Source organism: Labrus mixtus, chromosome 7 (genome assembly GCF_963584025.1).
Source record: "Labrus mixtus chromosome 7, fLabMix1.1, whole genome shotgun sequence".
NCBI classification, from domain to species: domain Eukaryota; kingdom Metazoa; phylum Chordata; class Actinopteri; order Labriformes; family Labridae; genus Labrus; species Labrus mixtus.
Window position 1 is genome coordinate 22,146,041 of NC_083618.1, and position 20,430 is coordinate 22,166,470.

A 20,430-nucleotide genomic window follows, 5' to 3' on the forward strand; every position below is an offset into this window, starting at 1 on the left:
AGATGTGGAAGATTCTTGCCTCGATGCAGTGCTGGAATATAATTATCGGGTACTCTGCGTGGCTTTTAGGTTTTCTTTTGACCCATTTATTTATTTAGGTAAAGACACAAAGGTTGACATTCATCCAGGGTGGCAGTAGCTCGGTCTGTAGGGACTTGGGTTGGGCACCAGAGGGTCGCTGGTTCAAATGACTGTGCTAGAGAGGTGCAGGGTACTTCCTCAGCATTGCCGAGTAGCCCTTGAGCAAGGCACCGAACTCTCTAAAAACTGGTGTGTAGCAGCCTCACTCATCTCCACTAAAGCATGACCACATGTCCTGTTTGTACATGTGTGAGAAGCATGTCTCAATAACAGTGTAAACCAGGATTAAAACAAATGAAATACAAATACAGTATTTATTTAAAACTAAATAAAAAAGGAGTTCAGTTTTATCTGACTACTTGTTTTCATTGATTTGAAAGTAGCAATGTGCAGTCGTATAGAAAATTGAGGCTGAAACCCATCGTGATATTTGTTAAGAGTTGTTCACAGGATAATCGTTATCAAATCAGTGACCAGAAAAGATGCACAGCCCTACTTCTGTGTGTTGGTAATAGCCAGGGACCAACCCTCCATCAGTGTCGGAGCGCCCCCTGTTGTCCTTAATGTTTTGTTTATTTCTTGTAGAGGAGAACTGTGTCAAATATGAACTGCGAATATTTAGCATAATAATAAACTAAAACTAAATTATGATGAAATTAGCCCAAAATAACTCCAACCTTGACAAACCAGGCTCTGTGAAACTGAAGCTGTTTGGAGCTGTAAAAATGGGTAGATAATATTACAAATAATTATCACCACCAAAATTAGATGAACTTTACATGAACCCAGCGTCTTCATTGAGGAGGTTTTGCTCTACCGATGAGAATTAAACATCTTGCGGTGTCTCTTCTGTCTGCAAACATCAGTGAGGACAAACGGGTTGAAGCATTTTAATAATTTGTGGTTTTATAGTGTAGCGGCTGATAGGCCAAAGTCACATGAATAAGGCTTTAATCAAGCGTAAGAAAAAGGCCACTGATGCATCATGGGAATGTGGTGAACGCAGGCAAAATAAGCCACCTGTCCATGCAAACACAAACAGTCTGTGTGTTTTGATAGTGTAGCTTTATTTACTATCACAAAAAGAGGTTTTGCTTCATCCATTAGACAATTAGCGGACAGTCCTGCTGTGTGCTCTGATGATTAGCACATCACCAGGTGGATGGTGTTCATACCTTACAGTCCATGTTTCATACACTGAAAGCACAGAGGGCAACAACACTTGACAGCTTGATCCTGCTGTATCACACTTCCTGGCTGCTGTTCAGCTTGGAGCTTAAACTTAGCACGAGGGGTTAAATATAGTAGCATGAACCAGATTCCATGTTTCCCCCACCTCTACCCATCCTGAGTGTTTTAGCTACGCAGCAGAAACTCAGGACACAAAAACAAAAACACACACACACACACACACACACACACACACACACACACACACACACACACACACACACACACACACACACACACACACTGTGTCACTGTGAGGGTCATGGGTTCATTGATGAAACTCGTGTAGACACGCAGCTCTGCTCCTCCTCAAATCTTCAGCAGACACAACGAGAGAGCAGATGAATTAATCATCAGGGACGAGTCTGGGAGAACCAAAATAACGAGCCAACACCAAATCACGAGGTAGAAAAGATTTTAAACCGACAGAGAGGGTTTCCATCTTCAACGACAGGTGTGTTCAAATGTCTTGTTTACTTATCAGCTCGTGAATTTCATGTTCAGCACTTGTAAAAATTGCAACTTGCATTCAACCACAACAATGTTTAGGGAGATTATAATGGTGAATAATTAAAGAAAAATCTGGTTTCTACTAATCTGGTGAACTCAGGTGTTCATGTCAAAAATGTTTACTTCTAGTCTTGATATTTTTTCTCTGGTTATGGACCAATACTTGATTTTAAGATAAATATGTAGGGGCGGCTGCGGCCCAGTGGTAGAGTCGGTCGTCTCTGTCCAACAGAAAGGTTTGGGGTTCGATCCCCAGCTCCTGCAGCCACATGTCCGATGTGTCCTTGGGCAAGACTCTTAACCCCAAGTTGCTCCTGCTGCTTTGTCGGCGGCGTGTGAATGTGTATGAATAGGATTAGTCACTTCTGACGGTAAAGAGATGCAGCAAAGGTTCCTTGTAGGATTCAAACCAGGAATCTTGAAGTTACAATTTTCCCTGTTCCACCAGGGCGCCGTCGTCATGGAGTTTGAGCGTTTTGCAGCCGAAGATGAAGACGATGAAGATGCGGATACACAGTTCATGATCGAGCAGAGTCTGCTGGAGAGCAACAAATCAAAAGAAACCCAACGAGACTCCACAACAACACGAGACAACAAGAGGTCTGAAAAAAAGGATTCTGGGTATTTGTCTCAGACGTTTGGTTTGTCTAACATGATCAAAGCTCTGCTCGTTTCTTAACCCGCTAACACAAAGATCCCGTTTGTCTCACGTCACAAACATTAGCGATATTTTCTCTCTCTTCCCTCACAACTAGTGAGCCCCAAAGGTGACTTGCAGTGTGCCCTTGAGCAAGGCACCGAACCCCCAACGCTCCATATGTAGCAGCCCCGCTCTGACATCTCTCCTTTAATGCATGTCCACAGGTCCTGTTTGTGCATGTGTGTGTGAGAAGCATGTCGCTCAATAACAGAGTGTAAAACTAGAACTTCCCCTCGAGGATGAAGAAAGTATGCAGAGTAAAAAAATACAGTTCTAGCAGGTGAGTTAATAGATCAGATCAGGTGAATTTTCTGGCTCATAGTCACAGATTGTTTAGTTTTATTAATTGTGTTGAAGATGTTCATCACAGTTTATGAACTTTTTCCCTCACAGCTCGGGTCCAGAGTCTGCACACAGCAGCAGGATCGTCACGGCGATCAGACAAGGTGGGGTGGGGGGGGGACTTTTAGGTGTGTATGTCCCAAGGTATTAGAGATGTGCAGACATGTTACTCAGAATCAAAAAGAATCTGCATCAGAGTATCTACCCTGCTGATAAACGGCTGAAACTCAATGTGGAAATAAATCGTGTTTAATCCAGTAAATGTTTTGGTTTTTTTTTTGCTTCTAGGGCTTCAAATTAATGTAATATTGGCTTTTAGTTTATTATAAAAATATTCCTATGCCTCAGGACCCACCACCAACTCCTTTGTGAAAAATCACGACCCAAATATCTGATATTTTTTTCAACCAATCAGATTTTTCTGTACTGACAAATTGTGCAGCTTGGACCTCAATCTGTACAAAACATGTGACAGAAGCAAGAAACTGAACAAAACAACATTTTTAAAAAGCGCTGCACAGACTTTTTTTACACAATTATTTTTCCAGGCAACACTGGAAAAGGCTCCGCGTCCCACCTCTGGGTTGCGACCCACCAGTTGAGAATCACTGCCATTAACTACTTTTCATCTCTTTTTAAATATAACTATGAATCTTTCTAAATCTGTTTCCATGACATTAGTTTTCCAAAAAGTGGATTTGAATTCTGATACAGTCCTCTGAGATATTCTGAATTATTCTGAGTTTTATTGTGAAATTTCATTGATTGGTGGTGAAGCTGACTCAGAGGATGACTTCCTTGTCTTCCAATCTGAATTTGATTTGTGCCAGATTCAAGGGTTGGGTTGAAATTCTTATAAACTCTTAACAGTCTGTCCGTCTGTGCAGGAAACGAGAAGCTGTTAAAAGATCTGAGTGTCCGACAGAAGGAAGCGTTTTCCCAAACAGACAGCCGAGGATGGACTCCTCTTCATGAAGCCGCGGCTCAGAGCAACCAAACCGTCCTGGAGATCACATTCAAAGGTTTGAGTAGTCGTCATCCTGAGTCTGTGCAGCTTCAACATCTCATAAAAGCACATCATCATTAAGACAGAGAAACACCTTTACCCCCTGCAGCTTCAGGTCCAGACTCGGTGAAGACTCGTTCTGTCTGCGGTCAGACTCCTTTGTTTGTGGCTATAGAACGAGGTCTGATAGAAAACGCCTCCTTCCTCCTCCAACATGGAGCTGATCCGGACTGCCAGGACCAAGAACTAGACTCTCCAATGTTTGTGGGTACGCTGACCAACATTTAACTGCTTTGAGGTCGCATAGGAGGGTTCACTTATACTTTCTTTTATTCCAATATGTTGGAGATATCACAGTGGATCGAGGCAGAAATCAAAAAGAGAGAGAGAAAGAAAGAGAGAGAGAGAGAGAGAGAGAGAGAGAGAGAGAGAGTGGGGAATGACATGCAGGAAAGGAGCCACAGGTCGGATTCAAACCTGGGCTGCCTGCCTGGAGGACTAAGCCTCTGTACATGTGGCGCGTACATTTACCACTAGGCTAGCGGTGCCCTTACAAGCATTTTGCTAAAAGTCTCATAATATATCATAGTGACATTTTTAAAAACATTGGGCAGTTCTTCTTTGTAAAAAAGTCAGTTTTTCCTTCACAAGTGAAGGTGTGAGCTGCGTATTATAATAACTGTGTATCTTATTCTATTTACTTATTGTCATTACATTTTTACTTTGCACTTTATCTTTTACTTGTTGACGCTTTACTTTGAGCTGCTGTTAGGCCTAACCATGACCGTAACCCTGTCTTATGGAATCTGAGGTTTGCTTCCTTTAAACTTCCAAACAATCACTCAAGCTTCATGTGAAATCTGTGCAGCGCTCCGCTCAGGGCGCACTGACCTGGTGAAGTTGCTGCTCCACCTGGGCTCCAGGGTGAACCAGCAGGGCTGCAACGGCCGCCGTCCGCTCCACGAGGCCGCTCGTCTGGGGAACTTGGCGCTGGTGAAGCTGCTGTTGGAGGCCGGAGCTACGCCGGACCCTCGCAGCCACTACGGGCTCACACCGCTGGCTCTGGCCGCTCAGGGAGGACACCTGGAGATGGTGGAGACTCTGCTGAAGAGAGGTGAGAGAGCCAGATGTGCTGCTTGTCAACAGGCAAGGCAGACAACTGATTTGGGCTCCAGACCATTAGGGGGCCCAAAGCAGCGGTCTAAAACGTGCAAACTTTAGCAATGACGATAGGAAACCTCCCTGAGGGATCCCCATCTGACAGAACCAAATTGTTTTTTGCCAAGACTGTAGAATGGCCCCTGGAGAGAGCATGTTAAGAGTGTTTATTAAACTGGCTTTGCTTCAGTCAGCGTTAATAAGTCCTGTGTTAAACTGCAAAGAAAGTTCAGCTGTTATTGAAACATGTGAACTAAGTCTTTTCAAGCACAGATCGTCCTCTCTGTGTCGTTTGTCCCTCAGGTGCAGACGTTCTGTCCCAGGCTCACGACGAGGCGTCCATCCTGTACGAGGCGTGCTCGTGTGGAGATCCTTCAGTCATCAGTCTGCTGCTCCAGTACGGAGCCGACGCCAACGTGGCCAAACACACGGGACACATGCCGATCCACAGAGTGGCACACAGAGGACACCTGGAGTAAATATCACACTCTGATTCATTAACAGAACAAAATATGTTTCATATCGAAGGCCTAAAACTAAATCAAGATTAAGGAGCTCGCCATTTTGTTTTGTTCAATTCTGTGTGTGTGTGTGTGTGTGTGTGTGTTTTCCTCAGAGCTCTGAAGCTGCTGATTCCGGTCACTTCTATGTCTGAGGTTAACGACAACGGGATGAGTCCTCTACACTCTGCTGCTGCAGGAGGACAAACACACTGCCTCAAGGTGTGTGTGTGTGTGTGTGTGTGTGTGTGTGTGGTGTGTGTGTGTGTGTGTGTGTGTGTGTGTGTGTGTGTGTGTGTGTGTGTGTGTGTGTGTGTGTGGGGGGGGGGGGGGGGGGGGTGTGTGTGTGTGTGTATGGGGTGTGTGTGTGTGTGTGTGTGTGTGTGTGTGTGTGTGTGTGTGTGTATGGGGTGTGTGTGTGTGTGTGTGTGTGTGTGTATGTGTGTGTGTGTGTGTGTGTGTGTGTGTGTGTGTGTGTGTGTGTGTGTATGTGTGTGTGTGTGTGTGTGTGTGTGTGGTGTGTGTGTGTGTGTGTGTGTGTGTGTGTGTGTGTGTGTGTATGTGTGTGTGTGTAGTATGTGCTTTATCAGAGGTCCTTTTTGGTGCCAACCCTGAACTGCGGGAAACTCTGAGTTTTCTATTTCATAAAAGTTTTGTACTTTGTAAATTTGTAAATAATAAATATTAAAATATTTTTAAATTGTAATCATTATATGTTATACATTATATTTCCATTAATCACATAATCTCTCCTCCGTTCAGGTCTTGCTGGATGCAGGTTATGACCCAAACTTCATGCTCCCGCCCTGGGTTCGTCGCAGCTTTGACGATGAGAGGAGGTCCGCGCTCTTCTTTGCCGTCTCCAATAACGACGTGCCATCAGCGAAGGTGCTGCTGGAGGGCGGAGCTATGGCCAACCAAGACCCAATCAAATGTTTGCAGGTACGCCAACACCACCCCTTTGCTTTGTGTCACCGACTCTCTCTCTCTCTTCCGGCTCACAAGCCGCTTTAATGAAAGGTAAAGCTGTGAGCAGCAAAAAAATATGATTCTTAATATTTTAACAAGGTTATACAATTCTACAATTCACTGAGCAGACGCTTTTATCCAAAGCGACGTACATCAGAGAGTAAGTACAACACAAGCAAGGATCTAGAAAAAAGGGAACAATGTCAGTAAGTGCAAACAATCAGCTTTGAGTCTGATTGGACACACAGGTGCTGACAGGAAGTGACCAGAGGCAAAGCACAACATTGACGGCAGTTCTTGAGAGCTCTAATCAGTATAGAAACCATCTTATAAGTCGTCGTTATCAAACAAAAACCATCGTCACAACCATCATCATCATCAATAATACTGAAACCATCATCATTAAGTTAGTAGGTATTCATAAAGAGCTGGGTCTTTAGCTTTTTCTTAAAGGTGCAGAGGGACTCTGCAGATCGAATGGAGTTTGGAAGTTCATTCCACCACCGGGGGGCGACAGAGGTGAAGAGTCTAGTCAGAGACTTAGGACCCTGTTGTGAAGGTTGGATCAGACGCCTTTCATTGGCAGAGCGTAGTGGGGGGGAGGGAGTGTAGACCTGGACGAGAGAGTTAAAGTGAGGAGGAGCCGTTTTTGTCGCCGATTTGTAAGCGAGCAGCAGAGTTTTAAATTTGATGTGAGCAGTAACTGGGAGCCAGTGTAAGGAGATGAACAGCGGAGTGACATGTGCTCTTTTATGAGATTCAAAGTTTATACTAATTCAGAGTTCAGGTATACACTAAAGGTTTGAGGCCGAGGACAGAATCGAGCTGCTTCTGTCAGTTCAAAAGTTGATTGTGTGCAGAGCGGGTCTATTTGAGAGCTGCTGATGCTGAGCGTGGACCAATCCAGCAGACACCATCTTCCCCGTCGATCCCCACTCCTCCAGCCACTCACTGAGCTCCACCTGTGGACCGGCAACAAAGATCCACACAACACACAGAGGACTCACTCCCAAGTAAACACAAGGAACAAACAAACAACAGAATCAGAGGACAGACAGAGCACTCACACGCACACAAACACAGACAACCTCCAACAAGTAGTAACACAAACTTTGGCCGCCTGCAAAAGTTCCTCACACCTACAGGACAGCCTGTTGCTGATCCAGTGAATGTGTGTTCACCTTCAGGTTGCTCTGCGTTCGGGCAACTACGAGTTGATCAACCTGCTGCTGAGGTTTGGAGCCAACGTCAACTATTACTGCAAAGTGAACACAACACACTTCCCCTCCGCCCTGCAGTACGCGCTCAAAGACGAGGTAAAAATACTTTAGAGAACATTGATTCAGATTCACAGATTTGTCCAGCGGCTCCAGCTTCAGTGAGGTGAAGATGAAGATGATGATTTTTTTGTAGATCCTTATTCATCCCAATTTGAGATAATTTGCACTTTTAAAGGCTCATTCTCATCGGGAGGCCTTCTTGTAATCTTTATGTTTTATCTCTGAAGGGTTATATGTTTAACTTTCCTCAACTTCATGATTATTATGATGAATTATTATTGTTTCTGTGTGTCAGGTGATGCTCAGGATGCTGTGTAACTTTGGTTATGATGTCAAACGTTGCTTTGACTGTCCCTACGGCAACAACTCTCACATCCCTGAAGGCTACGAGGGCTGGAGTGACTGCGTCATCAAAGACACTTTGGTAATCAACAGGGCAACACCTTTAGATTCAGGAAAACCTCTTGTATATGCAATAGGTCCACAGGTAGAGTGCTCACAGGTTGACAGGTAGGAATGTCTGCCCTCATACTGGAAACACATGAAATGGTTAGACAGTCTTTCCACCAGCCTGCATCAGGCTCAGAGACGGGATGTTTTCTATTTGAAGACTGAGATCTTCATTTATTTATTGCTGTTGAATGTAAAAGAGAGTTTCAACAAATACAACAGAAAATTCTTCTAAAATGAACGTCAGATTCTAGCTTCAAGAACACTTCTTATCTTATCTTAAAAACTGATTTTGTAGGTTTTCCTGATTTGTTTTGGTGGCTTCAGAGATATAATGTGATAAACTGTTTGGGAAGTGTTAAAAGATTGAATCACTGGAGAGCAAAACATGTCTCTTAACAATGAAAAAAAAGAAACACATGCCTTACATTTACTTTAATTTCTTGTTAAACCTCGACTTTATACATGGCAAGTAGGTGCGTCTCAGAACAGGGGCGGACAATCACAGCATGAAGGAACATTTCTGGAGTGAATTCAGCTATTTTAATGTGATGACGTGTCTCGACACAGCAGGTGTCTTCCTCAGAGTCACCCTGAGGAAGACACCTGCTGTGTCCAAACCTGCTCCAACATGTGTCTGTGTATCAGCTCATCACTGGTATGAAATGAATGGATCCTCACTGCTCTGTTTATCAAAAACTCTGAACTGGTCATAAACTATCTCTGTGTTGACTTCTGTTGATCACTGAAGTGTAAAATGATCTAACATCGGTGTGAGCTGCTGTTAATACTATCTGTGTGTGTGTCAGTGCAGTTCTGTGAGGTGATCACCGTCTACTGGCTCAAAGACCTCTCGGGTCAGTTGGTCCTCATCCTGCTGGACTACATGGATCATGTGACTCTGTGCTCCAAGCTGAAGGCGGCTGTGATGGAGCAGCAGCAGTGGCCAGACATCTGCAGGCTGCAAGGTAAATAAAAAAACTTTTAAAAAACTTTAAAAAATAAACTCCTGTGTGGTGACAAACAGAAACCAGAGTGTTATCTCTCCTCTTCAGAGAACGCCCGCTGTCTGAAGCATCTCTGTCGTCTGAGGATCCGTCAGTGTCTCGGCCGCCTTCGGCTCCGGTCTCCTGTCTTCATGAGCTTCCTGCCGTTGCCGGGGCGACTGAAGGACTACATCCAGTACAAAGAGTACGACCTTTATGGTCAGCAGAGCAGCACGCCGGGATGACGCAGGAGTGAGATATTACTCTGTTTTTAGTCAAAAACCATCAGATATATTTACCATCTTATGATTACGTATCAACAGAAGGGCTTTGACACACTGAAATATATAAAAAATAAAGGACTTAACTGATATTTATGAGAAAAGAAGGTCATAGAATTAAAGGAAATAATCCCTATTTGGTAAATGGAAAAAGCCTCTAGAAGTATTTCACAACTCTGATTTGAATTCTCCATCCGTATCACAAGTAATTGCAATAAGTGATGTTTGTATGCAGTCAACTTTTAAGGACTTGCCTGGATCCTTTTGGTCTTATAAAGTCCCTGCCTTCTTTTGTTTAAAAAAACACCTTATATTGATAAATATTTTGTTAAACAGCCTTTTGTTAAAATAACTTTGCAGCTCTACTTTGGATGGAGTTTTTTCTTTTCTTGTTACTGATATTTAAAGGTCACATATTATTCAAAATACACTTCTCCATGTTTCTCTAACACTAATATGTGTCTCTAGTCTGTCTACAAACCCCCAATGATGAGAAAAGTCCATCCTCTGTCTTTTGCCTGCTCCACTTTTCAGAAAATGTGTGCTCAAACAGACAAGATAAATGGATTATCTTTCATCTCAGGTTTAGTTGAAGCTAAATCAGCCTTTGAGGCTGTCTTTGAGACTAACCAGCCTCAGAATAATAAAACTAAAAACACTAAAATACTCTTTACACTGTTTATGATTGAGACAAAGATCCTTTTAGTATTTTCTTAAATAGTTTAACCATTTCCCTTCATAAACAGCTGATTACTTGAACATAAGCCTTGATTATTTATCCATCATTATTTATATTTTGTTTTTGTCAATGGGGTAGAAAAGAAAAAGTTTATCTGAAAAGATAAACTTCGCAAAGATTTGCCTTTAATTAAAAAAAACTTTGAGATTAATATTTCCCTCGTCCTTTTTTCACGACACACGAGAGATGCGTTGTTAAAAAAAAGTAACTAAGTAACTTTTACTTAAAGTACATTTTAAACAAGTTACTTTTTACTTTTACTTGAGTACATTTATAAACTTTAACTTGTACTTAAGTCAAGTTTTATTAAAGTAACAGTACTTTTACTTGAGTATAATATATTAGTACTCTTTACACCTCTGAACAATAGGACATGGAGCGAGAAAGCCTGAGTACACCCAAGCCCTTCAAGAGAGGGGGCGTGGTCAGACACAGCTCATTTACATATTTAAAGGTACAGACACAGAAACAGCCTGTTCTGATCAGGGCTGAAATAGAGAGGTTTATAGGCATGATCAAATACAGGATCAGAGTGGATTTACAACAAGAAACTTCACACACATGTTTTGAGGAGCTCTGAGACTTATTTACACTTTTAGAAAAGGAGGAGAATATGTGACCTTCAAGTACATTTATGCAGCAGAATGCCTTTTTGCCCCCTGCTGTGTGGAGGAGAAATTGATGTGTTTATGTGTTGAGTAAAAACACGAGCCCAAAAGCTTCTGGAAAGATTTAATCTCACGTACTTTCACTGTTCTAACAAACAGTCAGGATGATGTCAGATGCAGAAAACGCTGCTAAATAACTGATCGATCATGGAGGCTAACACTTATGATGAAGAATCATGATCTGAGAGAGGACACATGGACGTCACCGCTTTCGACTCAGTGACGTCTGTAACAGGAAGGTTTGACGCTGTGAAGGAAACTGACCCGAACAGGAGGGCGTTAATGTGCATGCACTTCTTTACCGACTCCTTAAATGTGAAGTGAAACAAACCAAAGACTAATGATGGTGTCTAACACACACACACGCACACACGCACACACACGCACACACACGCACACACACGCACACACACGTTCAGAAGAGCTTCCCACCTGAGCAACATCTCCTCAGCAGGCACAAGTGTCGGGCTCAGTGAGCGACTGAAGTCTGAATTTTCTGTGAGAATTTTTCTTCATTAAACATTAATGTGATTTTGTTTGATACCCAAAAAGTCTTCATTCAGCAGCAGAACAAACAGACTTGAGTGAGCTCCAATAATACTGCGTTTCTTGCACACTGTGTCTTAACTTCTTTACATTTTATACATTTTGGGGCGGACATGTAAAAGACAAAACATCCACCCACACACATCGGTGAAGGGTACAATAAAAAAATAAATTATCACCTCAATAAACCAAAAATAAAATATTCATATTTGCTCTCTTTTATTCCAGCCTCTGGAGGTGAGTTTCTGTTGCTGTCCAGCAGGGGGCGGCGCTGTGTCACAGCAGGCCTCTGGAACTCAATGAAGGAAGCATAAATGGACAAATGTGATTGGTTAACACTGTCTCATCAGGACCAATCAGATGAGAAAGATGGTGACGTCTTAACATTAGTCTTTGAGGATCATTCTGAGACTGTTTTTTTTTTTTTGTGTCATGGTGACACATTTGAGGCAGGGCTGGGTGCAAAGTCAACATTATTATTGAGACATAATCATCACAATTTGTCAAGATGTTTTTAATTTTCATGTTCTGTCCAAATTCAATTACTCCAATTAAAAAAGGAAGAAACAGGAAACAGTATTTGTTTTCTGATTTGCAGACAAAGAGGGCACCATCCAGCTTTGTTTTTTGATGATTTAGAGTGATTTTGCAGACTTTTTAATAATGTGATTTTATCACATTTATATATAGATATATATGAATATAATATATGTAAGAAAAATATTCTTCTTATTAAATATTCTTGTCATTCAACCACATCACCCAGCCCCAACTTAAAAGAATTAGGCTGGTTTCATTTGAAATATTTTGTTGTCAACAAATCCCCCCAAAAAGACCAAATCCAACAATTTCAGTTCCTCCAACAGATCTTGAGCAACTTTCCTCAAGAGGAAGACCAAAAGCTCCAGAAGAGCTACATGTATTTAGTGTGAAGAGGACGTGGTGATAGCCTGTCTATGAAGAATATATCCACAAACGCCAAAGCCCCCAATCAGAGACCCTCTTAAAATTTCTAGGGCCGCCACTTAAAAGTCAAAGATTCAAATCATTAGTCGATGAGCATCTGAGAGGACCCTCCTGTCGTCAGTCAAACTTCTTGACTTTTGTTTGTTTCCTTAGCTGTGTGATTGCACACAGAGAAACGGAGGAGCAACAGCACGACAGGCTGTGAACTCTACTAACCCTCTAGTGTTGATATAAATATCCAGAGAGGTCTCCTTCTCTCCAAAACAAACACACACACACACACACACTGATTAAAGCTTTAAAAAACATCTCTGATTAAGCAGCTTCATTTTAAAAACCAGTGTTTTTCAGAAGCTCCTTTTTGGTGGCTAAATAACCCGTAGCTTATTTGTCTGTGCTCGTTCTGCTAGATAGCTTTAGCGGTTCCTTCTGTGTTCATAGTTCACAACAGGAAGCCGTATTCCCTGCAAAGGTCTAAATTATTCTCAAACAATTATAGCAACACATTAGGATGTGAGCGTGAAAACAATGAATAGAGCAGTTTCACATCAGTGTTTTCAGATGATCTTTGGCAGGTTTTTAGGGGCGGGAGAGAATATTGATACGGCAACATATCGTCGTACTGACTCATGTGTTAAGATTATTGAATCCCTGGTGCTTACATTTTGATACTTTATCAATAAATAAAATACGGAGCTCCAAACAGAAAAAGAAGACAGCGGGATTATGTCAGACAGCGATGGAAAAAGTCAAAGAATGACGCTTTTTAAGTCGTGAAACTGACACCGTACTGCAGTGAATAATAAATACATGAATCATGCTCTACCTTTTTAGTAGCATTCTGTATTCTTCACTTAATCAGATACCTTGATGTGTCATTTTATGATTGTCTTACAGGGTGTTAATTCTCGCACAATCGCTGTATCGTGATTTTATCCTTATGGTGGGCCAGGTATCGTATTGTACCTTATTGCTGCAGTAACCATCCCTGGCTTTTTGGGGCTTCTAGCAGAGCTGACACAGAGTTCAGAAAGCTCACTAAACTTGTCATTAAAAATGAGAGAAGTGATACGTTTTAAAGTCCATATGTCCGCATGCATGAGGCTGATAAAGGAGTGAAATGAAGAAAAAGAAAAGATAGTTGAATTTCTGTTTTGAACAGCTAAATTTGATTCCATGGACAGAACTCGGTTATTGCTCTCTACTGCTTGTTGTCAAAGAAAGGCATTAAATAAAAACTACTACTTCTGTTCTCACTACTAGTTTTAATATCTGTAAACAGATGAATAAAGTTGGTATTAGCAAAAAAGTGACTGTGTAAGGAGTGCATTTTTGGGGACTATTTTCTGTGGCGTTTGAATCTACATGTGGTGCCCTGTGTGAGTTTTTCCAGCAGCAGGACTTTGTGTGATTGACTTAAAATAAACTATGTGTTCATTGTAATGAAGGAAAATGTCTTCCAGTGCAACAGTGTGACTCACTGATGTGTTTTTAATAGTATTTAGACAGCAGTGGAGCTCAGGGGAATGAGATCAATCAGGCTTTGGATACACACAGTGCTTGTTAGAGGATCACTTGTTGTTGGTTTGAGTCTTTTGAAGGGATTTGTTGACAATAATAAAAACACCACCAGACCAAGTTTGGGAAAGTGACACTTAATTCTCTCGATATTACACAATAACCCAGAGGATGATTTTACAGGACACCGACTACTAACGTTTTTGAACAAAGCCCAAAAAACAGACATACAGCGTTATAGAAATGATCTATATTCTCTCCTTAAAGCCTACGTCTACGATTCAAATCTCTGTTGCACTTTTTCACCCTGCGGGCGATGCTGCCCTCTGCACTGCTGAAGAAAAACAAAACAAAAATCGCCTTCTTAATTTCCCCGTCTATTGCTTTAAACAGATGCTTGGATGTGTTTCTGAGTGCGTTGTCAAGTTAACTCTAGAAAGAGTCAGTTCACCTGTCCAGGTTTGGTTTCTGTAGAGAAAGAGGGGTGAAGAGGAGGAGGTGGAGGAGGGTAGGGAGAGGAGGAAGAGGTGGAGGGTAAAGTGAGTGTTGGCCGGTTTCAATGGGCGGCCCCTGGGAGTCAGCTGATTGGTCGGTCAGAGAGGAGCAGTCTGTCAAACTGCTCCACAGACAACTGTTCCCAGGATATACCCGCGCGTGTGTGTCTATGTGTGTGAATGTTTGTGTGTGTGTTTTCTATCCTGGTGAGGACCATGAATTGTTTGACCTTAGGTGTTCGGACACTTGGGCTTATACTTGCACCCTTCAAAGGTCGTGTTGGTCTTGTATGTTTGATGACGCGTGTGCAGAGTATTTCACTTTTATCTTTTTGTTTTTCTCCGCTCACCGTAAATCTGAGTTGAAAGACCCCCTGCAGCAGATGTTAAAAAAAACCTCTACTTTGAATTATAATTTAAATCTAGCATCCACCAAATCAACATATTTTGGATTACACCTACTCCTGCCTTTTAAAAAAAATTGATTGGCTCCCAAAATATCTGTGCTCATCTGTATGTGTGTTATTTCAACAATAACCTAGAACATTGTGGAGAGGTGCGGCTGTCCTGATGCATACAGTGGTTTTCTTTATCTGAGGTGATGTGGTTGTAAATTAGCTGGGTTAGCATTATGGGCTAGCAGGCTGCTTATCAGCCTTTTCCCACCTCCTGATTCACAGAAGCAAACTAATGCAGAACTTACATCGTGTCCTAGCACAGACTTACCTAGCTAGGTAGGAAACAGTCTGACTTTTGCGTTCAGTTAGGCACGATGAAAGCAGCCCTTGATGTTTACCGTCTACACAAATGCCTCCTGTTGAGGGTTGGGGAGAGCGCTACACATCACTATTTGCACTAGCCAAGACTCATCATTCATGCTGGGAATGTCAAGACTTGAAGAAACCCTTGAGTTAAAAAAGACTACCTTTCAGGTTTAAACATGTTATTTCTAAAATCCCAAATCTGTCTGCAGAATGAAATTTCTCGCTGCCTCGTTCGTTTTCGGGACTGTGATTCAACCAGAGTTAAGGAGAGCTGAGAAAAACATTCATCCTCTTCAACAAACTCTGCACCTACACAATTTTGCACGGTATAGCTCGGAACTGAGCGAAGGAACAAGAAGAAAAAAACTATTTTGGAGTGGAGGGGATCGTAAGGTTCAGTTCAGGTTGAGGGTGAAAGGTTGTGTTTAGTTTGGATGCTTACTGGTTAAGGAACACATTTTGTCAATGAAGATCCTCCCAAGGATAGATATACAAATATGTGTGTGTGTGTGTGTGTGTGTGTGTGTGTGTGGAGAAACTCGGGTAGACAGAGGTTCATCATCTGGAATTTGCACCTTTCTAGCTGCTCTGTCCCATCTCTTGGTTGTTGCTATGGTAACTATTTGACTGTAGAATGCCCATGTTTCCATGGTGACGTCCTGCAGACCCATGTTCCATACTCACAGCCAAACTGTCCCGATTCTTGAGGACTCTGCAGCACAACCTGGACTAACTCACAACAAGCTGTGTGTGTGTGTGTGTGTGTGTGTGTGTGTGTGTGTGTGTGAGAGTGTGTGTGGAGCTACTGCAGGTTGTCGTCCCGCAGACTCTCCAGGATCTGGACCAAGCTCTCCAGTCCAAACACGTAGCCCCGGTCCGGACCATCGTGCACCGCTGTGTCGCCACGGAAGCCTTTGAAGGTGGAGTGGGCGAAGTCGATCATACGAACGTCCACCAGGGGGGGCTGCTGAGGCTGGTGGGGAGGGGCAGGGGGGAAGGACATTAAGCTGGGAGCAGGGGAGAAGGAGTCTGAATGGGGGTGTGTGGAGGAGAGAGGGGGGAGGAAGGAGTGGCAGTCTGATTTGGTGGACGGGGTCTGTGGGGGAGGATGAGGGGAGGGAGAGGGAGGAGCCATACGTCCAGGTCCCTGAGAGGGCAGAGACCCAGAGGCTGGGTTCTGGCTCATGTCCGTTTCACAGGAGGCTCCTGTGGATGGGGGTGGTTGGGGCCCGGGGCCACGGTGAGGCTCTGTAGGGACCGCAGGGGTCTTCTGTATGAGGGCTGCATGCTGACCAGAGCTGAGGACTGAAGGGGCCTCAGGTTCCTGAAAGAATCAAACACAACAGTGATCAGTGTGAATGTGACAAACACAATTTGTCTTTCTATTATTTTTAAATCTTCTGAGAGATTCGGTTTTACTTCAAGGCCGGAGATTTACTTGCTAATGATTACGCGTATGAACGTCCCTGCGTCTGGTTGGAGCGTTGATTGTACACGTCCTCAAAAGTAAACTTAACGTGGTTGCAACTAGATGCAGTTTACACATGAACAGTAGGGGGCAGTGTAGAGACAGAGGGACTGTGACACAGTCAACACAGCAGCAGGCACTACAACGGCAGAAAGTTTAAGAGACAAGTTGATAGACCAAGACCGCAATTATCCACATCTGTATGACCTCTGCACAGCGACAAACCTGACTGTCAAAGTAGCTGCAGATAGATATGTTCCATTTTAGAAGTTGAAGTACAAAACTGAGAAAATATATGAAACAAGTCCAGGACCGTAATGTCCAAACACACAGGAAAATGATGCAGTGATCTCTGAATCATCATAATATTAACTTCTCTTCGTTTGTCTGTAGTTTACATCCTGCACATCCAGTAGCTGGACATGGCCTGAACTCTCTGATGTGCTCTCTAGATCATGTCCCAACCTTTTTTCCTTGGAGTCCCCCTACTTGCAACCAATAAAAGCCGAGTCCACCCAGAAGACATGAAAAAAGTGGTACATTGCTTTCAAAAGATGACCATACATTTGAATAGTTTTCATTCATCAGAATATGCCCACACACTCGTTCTTACCAAAATACCTTTGTAAAAATGTCTCAGTAATGTTTTAACATGATTCCATTTAATATGTGCAAATCTAATTTTGACAACCTCAGAGCAGACTCTCGCCCCCCCTGAGATCTCAGATGTCCCCCCCTAGGGGGGCCTGGGCCCCAGGTTGGGAACTAATGCTCTAGAGATACCTCCACACATTTCAAAGTGTGCACAATTACGTTTATGATGCAGCTGGCTTTGCACATGAACGTAAGGTTGAAAATCCTAAAATGGCAAGAACTGAATTTCACATAAACTAGATCTAAACAACATCTTTATATATCGTTCTTTCTGTAATTATAAGCATGGAAACATTCAAACAGTATTAGCATGTAAGTTCTCTGGTGTGCTTAGAGATTTTCAAGACATTCATACTTAGTTTGAGCGCCAAATAAAGTGGTTAAGAGGATGTTATTACTGATTGAATACACAGTATTATTGATATTTAGGAGAACAAGGTGAATCCAGATCCAATTATCTTTCCTCCTTTCATCCCAATCTACAAAATCTAGGTGTTTTTAAGTTACATTTTCAAAATCTTTCGCCTTATTCAGACTGTCTGTTCAGGGAGTGAAATGTACGTCTCTGTGACGTCTCACTGTCACTATGAATGTCACAGAGGTGTAATGGGGAGATAAAGTAATCCCACCTCTGTGCCGAGTAATGGGGGAGAGATAGGCTCGGCGGAGTATTGGTAAGTATTTCAGGACTGCTCACCTGTCCCTCATAGATGATGAGCAGTGAAGATGAGTAGAAGCGATAGGACGCTTGCCTCTCCAGCACCGCCTTCAGGCTGCGTAGCTTATTCAGGATCGGCTCAAAGAGGTCCTGCCTCAGAACCTTCCCGTTGTGCATGTACTGGTAGAGCGCCTGACGGAAACCCTCGATCGACAGGCCACGGCCGTAGTACTTGTTCCTGCAGAGGTAGTGACCCGTGTTCAGCTGGTACACCTGCAGACAGAGAGGAGACGTCAGTCACATGATATCACAGACGTCTTTACATTCATGACTTTCTTTTTTAAGTCGATCCATGACTCCTTCTTTATGGACGATATTTTAAATCAAGCATATCGTTTTTCTTTTTCTCCCTCACACCTCTACATCAGATATATTAGCAGTAGAGAAGATGTTTATGTGTGTGTGTTGCCAAGGCCCAATTAATATTATTGGGTAACTCTCGGGATTCCCAAAGGTATACTTCAGGTTTTTAAGAATCTTTTTAAGACCACTTCAAGGGGAATTTAAAGCTAACTTCACAGATTTAAAAAAAAAAAGATTAACACCAAGAGACGTATCCCTTTTCTAATCTGAGATTTATTAGCTGCAGTAACGGCGGTGTAAAACAGACTCGGCAGCAAATCAGGACCAAGGGGAGAAAAAAACAAAAACATAATCCACTGTGGTGAGTAGCTGCTGTGAATTCATCACCCTCTCAAAACCTTTACTGCATTAGACGTCAGGTATCAATCCTCCAGAAGAGAATATATTGAAGATCTTTGTACACTAAATGTGGTGCTTTGTGATGGAAATACAAAACTTTTAAGGCCTTGTTCAGAAACTATATGTACCCTGATTATTAGTTTTAGTTCCTTTAAAGCTCAAGCAGTACATGTATGAATACTTTTTCAGCCACACTGCGGCATGCGGCATATTTAATACGAGGTAACTGCCGGTGTGGCCTGTACTTCCATGTCAGCTTTGAGGTAGAGTAGACGGCAGCATGCCTTCAGGAGTTTACCACCTGGGGTTGAGTTGTTGTGAATGTGATGGTTGAAGTAATCTGGTTTTAATGGCGACAGGTGATTTGAGGACGTGACAAACTGACAGACGAAACGGACACGAGGACAGACGCCGCTGCTTCCTGTGAGCTCATGATATATTTTGATTGGATCTTTAAACGCAAGGTGAGAGTGTGCCGCAGAGGAGTAATCATGTTTAATAATCATGATCTCCATATCAAGTAAAATAATAGTGATTATGATGTTAATGCAGCAGCATTAAGAGTGTGTGTTATTATAAAGGTTTATGATATATAATCATAGTATAAAGCTGGAGAATCCCCAGAGACAAAAACAAGAAATTAATTAGAAACTCAAAAACTATAAGTGAATTAAAGACTGTTAATCAATTGTTCTCTGCATTCAGAGGCGGCCATGTTTTTGAAGCATGTGTGAGCTGTAGCAGTGGTTGTTTTACCTGCATGCCACACACTCTGACTCCCAGGGTCGCTGAAGTGCTCTGTTCACATTTCTTCATCTGCCTCGCCGCCTTCTCCTCGGAGGCGTCGTCTCCGTGCTGCCTGGTGCCCATCTTCAGGTCCAGGATGCAGGGGTAAGAGAAGTGGTGGACCACGTTCTCCAACAACAGGAACTCTGGTTGACATGCTGCTGTTAGGGAGCAAACGTGTCTGAACTTTGATCTCTAGGCAATATGTTGTTGTTTTACTTAAAGTGATGCACATAAAGACATAACACTATAAACTCCAATATCAAAAAACAAGTTGGCATCCCTAGGCCAAAAAAAAAAAAAAGTGAAAATGTTTTGATAAAACTTGTAAAAAAGTAAATAGACCAATGTGAGGTTTGGAAATCTCTCAATAGGTTTCATTACATCATCGAAGTAGCCTGTAAAAGATCCCTGATGTTTCAGTACCTGATCTGTCTCTCACCTTTAATAAGAGAGCAACAGCTGAGGCTCCAGACGTCCTACAGTGTCCTCAACATCCTCTATTTGTTAAGATTGAGCGTCTGCCCTCAGGCAGGAGATTCAGATCACCAAAGTCCAACAGAATTACATTTTGCTGTAATAAATTAAGCTTTCAAACCACTGAATTCATGATGACCCAGTGAAGGGGCATTTCCTTATTCACGTCCGGTTTTAATGACAGTTTTAAATCCTCTCTGTTGTCACTTTCTGGGCTCTTGTATTAATGAATGTCATGTTTAATGTTGTTTTTAATATCTGAGTCTATGTCTTAATGTCTAAATGTTTCTCATTTTTACCTGGCTGAAAACAAATTACCCCTCTGGATTGAAAGTTTGAAGGGTCCACTTCTGATAATTTGGACAACATATTTCAGAAACATCTTCCCAGTTTGTAAACGGAGAGAAAATCACACTTGAGAAATGTTCATCTAGGAA

At 42.5% G+C, this 20,430-nt stretch overlaps 2 protein-coding genes across 4 annotated transcripts in view; one reads left to right on the forward strand and one right to left on the reverse strand.

The window, feature by feature from the left end:
• The first annotated feature begins 1,446 nt into the window (after positions 1–1,446).
• On the forward strand, positions 1,447–10,008 carry LOC132976977 (dynein axonemal heavy chain 12-like). 3 transcript variants are annotated; one of them, XM_061041288.1, is made up of 13 exons: positions 1,449–1,765; positions 2,270–2,442; positions 2,915–2,991; positions 3,751–3,885; positions 3,979–4,137; positions 4,738–4,983; positions 5,331–5,502; positions 5,644–5,749; positions 6,290–6,469; positions 7,684–7,812; positions 8,072–8,200; positions 9,041–9,194; positions 9,282–10,008. In XM_061041288.1, exons 2-13 carry the CDS (start codon positions 2,282–2,284, stop codon positions 9,455–9,457), a joined length of 1,824 nt encoding a protein of 607 aa, XP_060897271.1. In that variant the 5' UTR covers positions 1,449–1,765; positions 2,270–2,281; the 3' UTR covers positions 9,458–10,008. The 3 variants fall into 3 exon arrangements, with proteins under 3 accessions (XP_060897273.1, XP_060897271.1, XP_060897272.1); XM_061041289.1 differs by having other exon boundaries at positions 1,450–1,765; positions 2,915–2,967; XM_061041290.1 differs by lacking the exon at positions 9,282–10,008 and having other exon boundaries at positions 1,447–1,765; positions 9,036–9,188.
• A 942-nt stretch (positions 10,009–10,950) lies between these two features.
• The window catches only part of ip6k1 (inositol hexakisphosphate kinase 1), a 33,529-nt gene continuing 24,049 nt past the window's right edge, over positions 10,951–20,430 (reverse strand). Inside the window, exons 7-9 of the mRNA XM_061041294.1 lie at positions 19,487–19,662; positions 18,008–18,241; positions 10,951–16,512 (exon numbers count right to left, since the gene is read on the reverse strand). Coding sequence (XP_060897277.1) covers positions 15,991–16,512; positions 18,008–18,241; positions 19,487–19,662 — 932 coding nt within the window. The 3' untranslated portion in view covers positions 10,951–15,990. The remainder of the gene's footprint in view (positions 16,513–18,007; positions 18,242–19,486; positions 19,663–20,430) is intronic.

What these genes read in the sequence shown, in the direction of transcription:
- LOC132976977 (XM_061041288.1), top strand. Translation starts at nt 2,282, where the DNA reads ATGGAGTTTGAGCGTTTTGCAGCCGAAGATGAAGACGATGAAGATGCG. An exon ending in AGTACGCGCTCAAAGACGAG is followed by an intron (nt 7,813 to 8,071) that starts GTAAAAATACTT and finishes TCTGTGTGTCAG; the next exon opens with GTGATGCTCAGGATGCTGTG. An exon ending in AGACATCTGCAGGCTGCAAG is followed by an intron (nt 9,195 to 9,281) that starts GTAAATAAAAAA and finishes TCTCCTCTTCAG; the next exon opens with AGAACGCCCGCTGTCTGAAG.